We start from the raw sequence: 12,234 nt of genomic DNA, 5'->3' as shown, positions 1-12,234 counted from the left end.
AAACGAGAGCCATGCGCCACACACGACAGAATCGCCTCCCCATTCTCTGAGTGGAAATAGACACTAATCAGATAAAAATGTATCGCAACGACGAAACGCGATGCAATATGTTATCGATCGGGAGCGCGCCCGAGGCGCAGTCCGCGACCTCGCCGGCGCCACGCGCCTTCCCTCGACACCGACCTTCTCTTCGAAGACGAACACGTCGCAAGCGTCTGTCTCGCAGCAAAGCCGAAGGCACTCGGCGCGCGAGCCCACGTCCAGCTCGGCCAGGTAGCGTGCGCCCATCTCGCGCGACTCCTCCGTGCGTATTATCTTGTCGCGCTGCACGTCAAAGCGCGCCGAGCACGCGGCCGGGTCCAGCTCGCGCGCACGCGCCACCGCCAGCACGAGCGCCGCCCACCACGCACACGAGCGCATGCCGCCGACACTCGCACTGGCACTGCACGCGTCACGTCCGCGCGCTTTAGGGCTCGCGGCGGAATGCACTCCGCGCCTCTCAACGCGGTGCGCGCGCCAGTTCGATACGCCGAACCCTGGCCGCGAGCATGCGCGCCTTGGCCCGTCCTGCATTACGCGGCTTGTGGGACCCGCTGAAACTTAGGACCACTTTCCACTAAGCGCCTAACCGCGCGTCTGCTATTTCGATGACCAGTGTAAATACGTAGTTTATACATATATCTTGTTTCAACAGAACACCGAAATTATGTAAACGAAGCCACGTCACGCAACCAATAAGCCATTTCACATTTTCAGTCAATTGAGTTTAATTGACAGACTAAAAAAAATAAAGCGATTTCCATACCTCTGGTATTGTAAGACAACATAAATATGAGGTATATACGTTATAACTACACAAAAAATGCGGATATTGAAGTATGATTTTAAGCGGATGTTCCGCACATGCAGAGGCGAAGGCGAAGATACATTACAACCCTAATAAGGACGTATGGTATGGTGTGCCATTTGCACTGGCGACTTTCAGAGACATATATATTTAATATACTGTTTTTACCATCATGCAGATAATAGTTATTAGTTTATTCCGGTTAGTTATATACATAAAACGGTTTACCATATAAAAGCCAAAGGTACTATTCAGACTGCACTAGCGGGTGCGGTGGCGGGCGCGGGCGCTTGGGTCTTGGCGTCTGCGTATTCACAGTGGCGATCGAGCTAGGAGTGTCATTGCACATGTGATAGGTCGTTCTCAAACTTTGGTACATGATGAAGACATGGATGAAGATTTGTTTTTATTAATGGAAAATTCATACTTGAAATGGAAATTTCAATATATGAAGTTTGGCACACACGATTTAAATAAAGGAAGAGAAAAGTTTGGAGAATTTTATGTATTATACGCTGATTTACGGACGTATCCCGATAAATTCTTTGAATACACGAGACGACGCTTCGGCGGGTGAATCAAAATGGTTTAGAACCACACGCGTAGTCGCCTAACAGACGCTATATCACTGTGAACGATACGGGCGGACTGAGCCATTAGAAACTCCCGCGCCACTCGCGCCCGCGCCCGCCTCATGAAGACGCACAGCTCGCGGGAGCACTGTGAACGCAAATGGCGTCTGCATACATTTTGATTTACACGCGCCCGCGCTAGCACCCGCGCCCGCCGGCACTCTGAAAGAGTACTGAAAGAGCACAAAGAAGGCAAGTTTTGCGGGTTTCAGAAGTGTTGAGTTGGTTCAATACTTTGTTGTAATATCTGAGGTAGACAGGTGTCGTATTATTTCCAAGACTTAACAATAGATACTAACAACATTTACTTTATTTTACATGAAATCTCACAAGATTTTGAAGCGGAAGTGACTGCATAGCAATCTCGTTTCTTTTTGTAAATTATACAACTTTTTTCAGTCTAGTGATTCTAGAATCCGAGATACACAAACAAATACAAGGAATACAAATAGATAGGTCTATGCATAGAAGTTTGTTTAAAACATATTTTATCGAGGATTCTGTGGTATTTCGTTATACACATCTACTCCGGGCAACTGTATATGTATAACTATTATTTCACTGACTCCAAGTTGCAAGGTTTAATGAACTTTTACTAAAATATGTATGTTAATTAAAATTTTACTGGCTGAGATGAGGTGGTATCCAGTTTGAGCGGATTTGTGAGAGATGCGGTGTTAATAAACGAGCACCCCAAAACATTTGTGAAGGACTTTACTTCGCCGGAATCGATGTGACAGGCTGACAGGTGCGCGGCAGAGGTGGCGTACGGCGGGCGGAGGCGTGCGGAGGCGTGCGGAGGCGGGCGGAGGCGGGCGGCGGTGCGCTGCGGCGGCGCGCGCGGCAGACCGGGTGCGTCCCCGCTGGCAACCGCACCGTGACCGTCGCGCGGCACGCCGCCGCCCGCTACGCGCACGTCCGCCGGCACGAGCGCGTCCACAGCCGCAGTCCTCATCCTGCATCTGGATGTCTCTATTTTTCAAGTTCAGAAGTAACGTGAGTACGCCTGCACGCACACTATCTCGCATATACACACCTACGAGCAAGCATAATATATTCACTTGAGCCGACACGGCATATCCCCATCTTCATCGTGACGTCGTTTGCGCGTAACGTGCCTCCGACTAGTGCCTGAACCGCACAATATCTAATATCAGTTATTTTATTTACAAACATGGCACTCTTTAAGTACACAAAGTCATAATGAAATGAAAAAAGTAATAAAAACTAGTAACACTACAAAAAAAACGAAAATAGATTTAAAAAAATCTTACCATGATGTTCCACTGTCGTCAGCGGTGGATTCATCGACTCGGTCGCCCTTAGCCCTCTACGAACAGCCACCCCTTCATCAATATAATGCTAACTACTAGCTTTTACCCGCGACTCCGTCCGCGCGATATTAAAAAGAAGCTTGCCTATGTGTTCTTCCAGACAATTTTCTACATCGATCTCAAATTTCAGCGACAGCCTTTAGGCTGTTCTGTCCCTACATTTATAATATTAGTATGAAGTAAGTTAGGTAAAATCTTTTGTTTAACATGATGCTCATACAAGTTCGTGTTCAATGGATACGAAGCTATAACAATTGTCTATATTAGTATGAAAATATTGACATTTTGTCGGCGGTGGAACATGTTACATGAGACGCAGAGCATGCGTTGCAAATCTGCGGTAAAATATATCTACTTATTACCGACTTCACATCTTGAATATCTGCTAGCTGCTAGCTGGCGCTAGCGACAGATGTCAATTGCATCAAAAGAAGCTATGTACAATGTACATACCTACTACGATTTTAAAATTGTAATTACCTACTCCTAGACTATAAAAGTTACATTTTAGAGACAAACATCGTTTAATAGAAGAATTATGACTTGCACACGATATAATTTTTGAAAATGTATTACGAGAAAAGATATCCTTTGCCATACGGACGGAGCTGGGGCCGGTCGCTAGTATTATGACGGTTCCACATTAGTGCCATGAAGTTCCGCGAATAGGCGTGAACGTGAATGTGGATGGTTTTAGCGCGGTTCGCGTGTGTTCACGCTCGTCACGCCTTGTTCTCCGATCAGAGTCATTATTTTGTCCCATATGACAAAAGGTTCGCGCCCCGTTCGCTCGGCGTTTACGGGTAAATCATCCACATTCACGGTTTAGTGCCTCTTTAATTATTTTTTAATAATTATATTGATATTAAGAATTATGATAATTTTGGACATCTAAATAGTGATGTGTTGCCACAGCAAACAAAGTTATTGCAGTAGCAGCTTCCACGTTCAGTTCGGGGCGGGTTTCACGTACGAATGTGAAATAACCGCGAAATTGGAGGGCATGACTTGTACCTTGAATTCATGCTGACAATGTAGAGCCGTCATTAAAATATAACCTATCCCGACTTCGCCCGAGTGGCAAAGGTCTCTTTTCTGTCATATCAGTAGTACACATCCCGATGATGTCCCGTCCACAATAACTTTTCATAGAAATGCGCGCGCGGCCCGCGAGCCGCGAGCCGCGAGCCGCGAGCTGATTTTTCAACAGCGCTTATTGTTTGTGTTCGCAGTATCAGCGAATATATTGTTTATTTGGATAAGAATTAATATTAAAACTGAGAAAATAGCACTGCAAATAGCATTTAATTGCCAACATTATAACATTTAATTGCATTTCTAAAGCTGAAAGTTATTATTGTGACTAAACCGTAACCGTAAAATGGCGCAATCGCTCACTTATTTGTAGAATCCTCTCATACATCATTTTTATACGAGTATATGTCTAATCTAATGGTTTAGCCAGAATAAGTCAAAAAAGGCAACATTTAAGTGGTTCAGAAATATGCCGTGCATTCATGTATACAAAATTTTAATTACATTTAAATATAATACACAAACCATCAAGAATACTTAACCTACATGATGGTGAAAACCTTATTTCAATCCGTTTCATGAAAGTCACAGAGCATTCAGTCAAACAGAGGTACTGAAAAACGACTCATTTATATATCAGAAAAGAAAGAAAGAAATAAGCAAGAAATATAAAGATTATTTTACATACATAATAGCATTATATTATGTGTTAAGTGTTGTACACGCCATAGGTGTGGGTGTTCGTGTAATGAATCATGGATACTACACTTAACTAGCTAAATAATGTTGTACTGTGGCAGCATTCCGGGGCACTGAAATCGGCTAGGACGGGTGATGGTGCGGGTGCGGGCTTGGAATCAGCATCCTAAATGCACGGCGCTAGATAAGAACGAGTACGCTACATGCGGTTATTCATAGGTTCGATCTAAAAGTATAGAAAAAATAAAATATTCCCCATTATTATTGACCCGACTGCGGCCGCGAGAGCAAATGACCTTGTTATTTTGATAAACATAGTGTGAACGGCAACTGCCGATTCAAATTGATAACCTGCTTAGGCTTAGGTGAGAGTAAAACAAAAATTACACTTGTGCATAACTGAGAGAGAGCCCTAATTATTGTATAGTCTAATCACTGCTAGTGTCAGTTTAGTAAAATAAGAAGCCTCCCCCTCCCAGGCCCCACCATCCCCACCGCGTCGCGTCGCGCCGCACGCGTCGCACTCACAGTCAGTTCCGTTAGGCCGTCAGTCTCGATCTCGATCTGTTTCAGTAGTCGGCCGCGCGCCCACTCGGTAATACACACATGCGCGGTTTACAGCGCGAGTGTACTGTGACTTGCCCGGTGCGGTAAACAAGAAAGACGTGCAGTGTGCATATACGAATATTGTGGCAGGAACACATCCGACCGCGCTCTTGCCGGACCCGGGGTCGCTGACCGTGCCATCATCTCGGTACGTGTTAAATGCCTCGCATCGCCGGGGCCGCAGTTTACGAACGTTCCGCTAAGTCGCGGCCGTAATTACCTACTGACCCGCCCCGATGAAGCAAGAAAGGCTTCCCGAACATGACACGGATGGCTCGTGATTCCGCGTCGCGGTCGATGGCGCGGACACCGCTACGTCAAGGATAATAATAAATAATAATTAACCTCGCGGCGGCGCGGCGTTGCGCTCTCTGCCGCCCGGCGCGCCCCACTCCCGCTCAGGGCCGCCACCAGCCACCAGCCATCGACGACGATAGCGCATCGCATATCGCCGCTAATCAATTTCGCAGCTCGCTGCCGCCCGCCACTGATATAGCACCTGCATATATTTTTTATCTAATACCTTGCGGCATGACAGTCTTTGAAAAATAGTTTGGGAGATGTGGTATAAATACGTACATTGCTCATTAAAATGGCAAAGGCGCGCTTGTGGAAACGGGGTCTAAATCCGCGGCAGTTAACACATAGTATACTTCATAATATGTTAATGTCATGTGTAAGTGTAACGGAAATGTATGTAATCCGGCGTTGTATACAATTCCTAGGAAACCTATAAATATCCTAAATAACAATCTGACATATAATACATACAAGATATCAATGGGTATAAATAAGCATAATAGTATGTAATACGCGAAAATAGCAAAAAATAATTCTCGCATATTGATTGTAACGGCGTTAGACCGCATTTGCAAGAGCGCTGTTTTTTTCCGCATCGTTTAAATTCGGCATTAAGCAATGAACGCTTTAAAATCACTCTTGATACCTTCGTCCAGTGCTCAAAACGCAACATAACACGATAAAAAGCGACGCGTTTTAAAACCGTTGCCATATCAACTGATACATGGGAAACGCATTTTGTTCTATTTGAACGCGTTTTATCTCTCCGTAAAACGCCCGTGCGAATGTGGGCTTAGAATGTGCTTTCAATTCACCAAAAAAGTAAACTTATTTTTCCTAGTAAGGAAATTACAAAAAGTATTGTTCAACGACTGTCAATCGATCTAAAGTAATTTTTAAGTCGGATTTCGATTGTATTTACAAAATATGATGCCTTATACTATACGTTTTGCCTTTTTTAGGATTAATGTTGTTAGGCTTAACTTTTTTAGGATTAAAGATTTGTTAGATTGAACTCATATACTTAAGCACCAAAATTATTATCAAAAACATATTTATGTTTATGTCAGTTGCACTTTAAAAAATTCTTTTGAACTGAATTCAATTTATAAAAATTTGAGATTTTGATAAATTGAATTCAGTTCATTGTTTCATCCAAACGGTGGCATTAGTATGCCTTTGTGTAATCTAATTAGTAAGAACAAGTTTCGGTGTCTGCGCAGAGCCGCAGCGGCGCGGGCGGTGCCATGGAGTGCGGCGTCGCGGCGGCGGCGGGTGCGTACGCGGCGCGCGCGCAGTCCGCCGCGCCCCCCGCCCACCCCGCCCACCCCGCGCTCTCGCCCACCGAGCGCTCGCCCGCCAAGGCCGGACTGCACGTCAACTTCAGCGATAAGGGCGAGGTGAGCATGCGCCCGAGCCCGAGCAGTGACTAGTGTCGTTGCAACGGTGTCCGGTGTGCTCGCTTAGCAACTATAAATAATGTATTTACTGTCTATTAAAAACTACAGATGCTTTCTGCACTCTTGTACTTGTACACAATGTTTTTACATTGCAGTGCTGTCCTCATGTTAATTTTATACTAGGTGCAGCGTAGGACTAGCGTCTTTTGTTGTTATTTATTCAACCTTAATTAGGAGGGTAGCACAGTGACGTAGAGGAGTGTAGTGCAGCTATTGTTTGATTTAAACGCACGCGCCGATACAAAACAGTACTGGGTTTACTGTACTGTCTACTGCTCTGTTTCACTGTTCTGCCCTCTTGTAAAAGAGGCAAAGTAACCTGCTTTTTCTTTTTCATAAACAATGTGACCATGTCACAAGCGAACCCTCAGGATGTGAACTAACGAAAAGACGTACCTACGACCTCTCCACGTTCTAGTTAAATCCGATTTAATGTCATAAAATTTTAGTTTTAAGTATCTTGAAATATAAAAATGTGATTACTAAAATATTTATACTTAATTAATTAAAATTTGCATTAAATACTGATTAGCTTTTTCAAGAGATCGCAAACTTTATTTGATGTGTCTTTATATGAACTTTATATGAATTCGCATCAAAACAAGTGTCACGGCAGTGGATTTCTACGGTTAATTGCCTCGAAGTGTACCTATAAAGGTAAAGTAAACTCCGGTGCAGGTGAAGGAGCGCCGAGAGAAGTTCCTGACGGCGAAGTACGGCAGCCACCAGATGGCGTTGATTCGCAAGAGGCTCGCCGTCGAGATGTGGCTGTACGACGAGCTGCAGAAGCTGTACGAGTCGGCCGTGAGTAGCGCCCGCTGTCCGCGCAGACGACACCGCACACACGCCTTCAGGTCGCCTCTTGGTTGTTGCAGGAAGGCGGCGCGGGCGGTGCGGCGGGCGCGGCGGGGGGCGCTGCGGGGGGCGCGGGGGGCGCTGCGCAGGACGTGGAGGTCGACATCGACGAGCTGTTGGACATGGAGGGCGACGAGCTGCGCCGGCGACACCTCACGGTATGTAGGTGCCCAGCGCGCGCTCAGGCAACAACGCTGCCCTTCCAACATTTTTTTTATATTTATTTATTGGTCTTTATAGATATAATATAGATGTAAATGCAGAGCTGGGCATTAACTCGTTAATCCGTTAATCGTTAATTAACGAAGTTAACATTTTGCTTAACGGATTAACTTTTAAGTTAACTTCAAAAAGTGTTAACGCTTTTGTTAACTTCCGTTAAACTCAACTTCCGTTAATAAAAGTCCGTTAATCGTTAAATTAGAAACTTGGAGACGTGCTGTCATTTTGTTTAAATTACGCGCCACGCCACATTCGTAAGTTCAACTGCGTTGAGCGACTGTCGGCGACTCGAATGGTGAACGAACGAGTTGATAATTGATATATGTGAAATTCGCGTGCAACTGTGATACATCAGAGCGTCCGGGAAAGACGTGACCAACAGGACAAAATCAAAAGAATGTTCGAAGTAGTATATTTCATTACGAGTATATAAAAGCAAGAGTATGTAATAGCCCACATTCCGAACGCTCTTCGTCCCTACAATACCCTCCAATCCCTTTTTGAGCAACTGTATTAAAACATTTTTTTACTCGTGCTTTTTCTTTAGCTTTTCCAATCTCGTGCGTTCTCTTTCCCAACTGTCAAAATAATGTCCATTAAAAAGAAAAAACCAACCACGAATTTTTACAAAAATAAATCATTGAAGTTTTTATGATTCATGCAAATATTGCTAAAAAGAAGCTCCTAATTTGTTACAGTGTCAGATTTAATGATTTTATTCAATGAATTAGGTTAGGTTTCATTTTATTTCATCTCATTAAATTTCATTTTCATTTCATATCAATAAAAATAATCTACTGAAAACTTGGCCGTTTGGGCATAGTTCCCTTTGCCTACCCAGAATGGGTGAATAAAACAAAAAAAATCTCTGTTCGTATTCTTTTACGGATGGCGCCATTTTTCAAACATTTTAGTTAGTTGAGTTTATTGTGTTTTTATTATTCTATTAAATTGCTTCATTTTTTCGCAACTGTATTAAAAATAGTTGTTCAGTGAACGTGCGGAACTGTCATTAGAACTTGTTCCAACTGTCAACCCTCACCTTCGGCTGCGCCTCGGCTTGGGTAGACATTTGTCGGAACTCTTTGCAATGACAGGCTTTCCGCACTTGTAATGAAATATACTATAATGCTCTTATACTATGTCTCTTGTCTCTAATACTAATGTGTTATAGAATATATAGTCAAATTACTATTTTAAAATAAGCGCCGCCACAAAAGTGTGAAATTAGTATGTAAAATTTTGGTATGGTTAACTGTTAACGATTAACTTTAACTTGCGTTAAATTTTAGAGAATTTAACGCCTTAACGATTAACGAAGTTAATTTTTTAATTAACGAATTAACGATTAACGAAGTTAACTTTTCGATTAACTGTGCCCACCTGTGTGTAAATGGATTCATTATTTATATAACATTCCAAAAAAAAAAAAATGACATTAGCGTAGTGGTGTTTGTACCGCGCCGATATCAATCCTTTTGACTTAACACTTTGACTGAGCATCACTTTTTTGTATTAAAATATGAAATATGAATATAAATGAATAAAAATGTGTAGTAAGTACTATAAGGTGATATTCCAGTGATCCCTTCGCTCCGGAATGGAACGATAATCACAAAGTCAATATGTTTGATGAAACTTCTAAGACTTACTTTAACATTTCTTTAGAAAAAAAGGGCACGTTGATACGTAAAGGTTCGCAATCCCTGCCTCGGTTCGTAGTTTCATGTGCTTTTATCAGACATTTTTGGATAATTTAAATATCATTTTGTTCGCAGACGCTCCTCGCGGACGCCCGGAAACCGCAAAAGGATGTCCACGTAAGTGACGGCAGTCCGGACCGAAACATGCCGCACGCTGCACGTCGCACGCCGCACGTCGCACCACCGCACACACGTCTCATGTTCCGAAACGATGCTCGAGGCAAAGGAAAACATAATCTAATACGGATAGTCTTGGAGAGTGACATGATAATGCGACCATTGCTGCAGGGACAGGGTCGCTCCGCTGGTCGGCTCTAGTCTTTGTGTATCTATTAGATGCATGTACAGATGATACAATTATAGTGCTAGTAGATAAAACTCCTCAAATTTGTTATCATGGAGTATTTCATAGATGTTCAAAAGTGAAGTCAACTTTAGAACTGTCTATGGACAAGTGGCAATGGTCCGTTGAGCGGTGGTGCGGTAGTGAGGTAGTGCGGTAGTGGGTTTTTTTTACACATAGATAGATACAGTTCTCGCCCGCCACCGTTTTCTTTGTTTTAGTGAGCCCTTACATATGCATTGTCACAGCCCCGGTCACGGCCGCGAGCCGGCTGCTGATCTCCATCTCTCGTGGATCGCAAATTTACATAAATGGATCAACTTATTATATAAGTATCGCCAGATCGTCCGATGCGGACCCGGAGGCCGCCATTGTTAATACAAACAATAAATAGTGCAAACTGAAATGCTTACAAAATTACTTTCTAGAGCAAGATTATGATAGAAAAATTATGTTACACTTAAATACAAACACAATTTTGTCATTTTTTTTATATTTTTCAGAAATTTATCAACGAATTGTTAGAAAAGGCGAAGACTTTGTAGATTACGAAAACAACTGAAGCACCCCCCCCCCCCGCGCGGAGGTGTCGCCCAGACTGTTGTGTTTAGTTCATAGTTAATAGTCTGAGTGTTGTGAGACTGTACGGCGCCGGTCGGCGTGCAGCGTGCAGCGTGCTCCGCAAGCTGCGTGCAGCGTGTTCCGCAAGCCGCGTGCAGCGTGTTCCGCAAGCCGGCGTGCAGCGTGCTCCGCAAGTCACGTTCGGCATACTCAGCAAGTCTCGGGCTCTGCAAGTCGCGGGTAGTGTTCACGCGAGGCACGCCTGCTCCAGCAGCGCCTACGACTAGTTTATAAGAATACCTGTATGTAGATATTAGAAAATATATAAATGTAAGGCGCCGCGCGAACGACATATCCTACGTGTCCATTCATTAACGCCCCGATGATCCCATTCCTTAACCATTCCTTTAGCGATGTTTCACGACTGGTTGAAGTATAGTAGAATTTGTCCACCGCACTCGCCCGCTGTGTGCCCCCTGACTTCTGAAACAGGCCGGAGCCGACTTACAATCAAAGTCAAAGGATACAAAGTGATGTCGCACGCGCTGTACTGTACCTACTGTTGCTGCTTGTTTCTCTTCCTTTTCCTACGCCACTCCAGCGGCCGCACGACCGCCGAAATTGTTCTGCGAACAGAATTTTGTGCGCGGCTAATTGCATTAGTGGCAAGAGTCTCTTCTACATTTTGTACGTACCGTATTAGTCTAAGAGCCTAGTCAAGATTCTGCCGAATGATTGAAATTTTGTAATAAATGATTTACTAGAAATTCTTTTTTATTTTCCCACAAACACGAGCCGCCTTCAAAACCAAAAACCATACATCGGTCGTGACACAAGAACTATAGCCCGCGCATCATCGAATCAAAGACGAATACATCAGTCCTTTATTATAAATTCTTTTATTTTAATCCCGGATGTGTAATATTGATTACTTCTGCATAACCTTGTTTTAAAATAAATTTCAGTCTTATTAAGCCGGTCATATTTGTGTTATTTCATACTATGTTTTAATCATTGTCTACTGATGATAGCTTTATTTCACTATTTTCATTGGCGAAAATGTGATCTTTCAAAATTGCTTATCTTTCAAAGTTTTATTTTGTGTACACTAAGTTTGTAATGTTTTTATTTTATGATTTTGTGGAGGTAAGTCTGCTCTTTTGTCGTCTTGCCACTTGCAGCTAAAACTTTTGTGGCAGAACCATCAGTCGCTTCGTGGTCTGCCCCGCTGCCCCGCACCAGCCGCCAGACTGTGGGACCAGTTGTTAATCGATCTTGTTTGTTTTTGTAAACCTAATATATTTTGTATTTTTTTTTTATAAAATGTATTATATAGATAATAATTTAATAAATGAATAATGGTTAAAGCGAATGTTTAGATGGATAAATCGATCTTTGTTAGAAGGTATCTCCAGAACGGGTAAACGGAGCTCGGACGAAGCTAGTAATTTATAAAAATAATAACGACCCACCCCGGCTTCACCCCCCCGGTGAACCCCCTTTTCAGTCATATCAGTAGTACACAATCCGAGATGTCCCGTCCCGTAAAAACCTTATATACAAAGGCGCGCGAGTTGAATTTTTAACAGCGCTTATTGTTTTTGTTTGCGATATCTTCTAAACTATTTGTCAGAATT

The 12,234-nt window shown here is 43.2% G+C and overlaps 1 protein-coding gene across 1 annotated transcript; it reads left to right on the top strand.

Annotated features, from left to right (window-relative positions):
• Positions 1–5,184: 5,184 nt before the first annotated feature.
• LOC106712695 (protein phosphatase 1 regulatory subunit 14B) lies at positions 5,185–10,949 on the top strand (the record flags this gene model as incomplete). Its single annotated transcript, XM_014505332.2, has 6 exons — positions 5,185–5,301; positions 6,677–6,853; positions 7,592–7,717; positions 7,789–7,926; positions 9,769–9,810; positions 10,540–10,949. Coding segments are annotated over 6 exons (642 nt in total), but the record flags the coding sequence as incomplete, so codon positions are not given.
• Positions 10,950–12,234: the final 1,285 nt, after the last annotated feature.

Source organism: Papilio machaon, chromosome 7 (assembly GCF_912999745.1).
Source record: "Papilio machaon chromosome 7, ilPapMach1.1, whole genome shotgun sequence".
Classification (NCBI taxonomy): domain Eukaryota; kingdom Metazoa; phylum Arthropoda; class Insecta; order Lepidoptera; family Papilionidae; genus Papilio; species Papilio machaon.
This window is presented reverse-complemented; position numbering and strand designations above follow the sequence as displayed.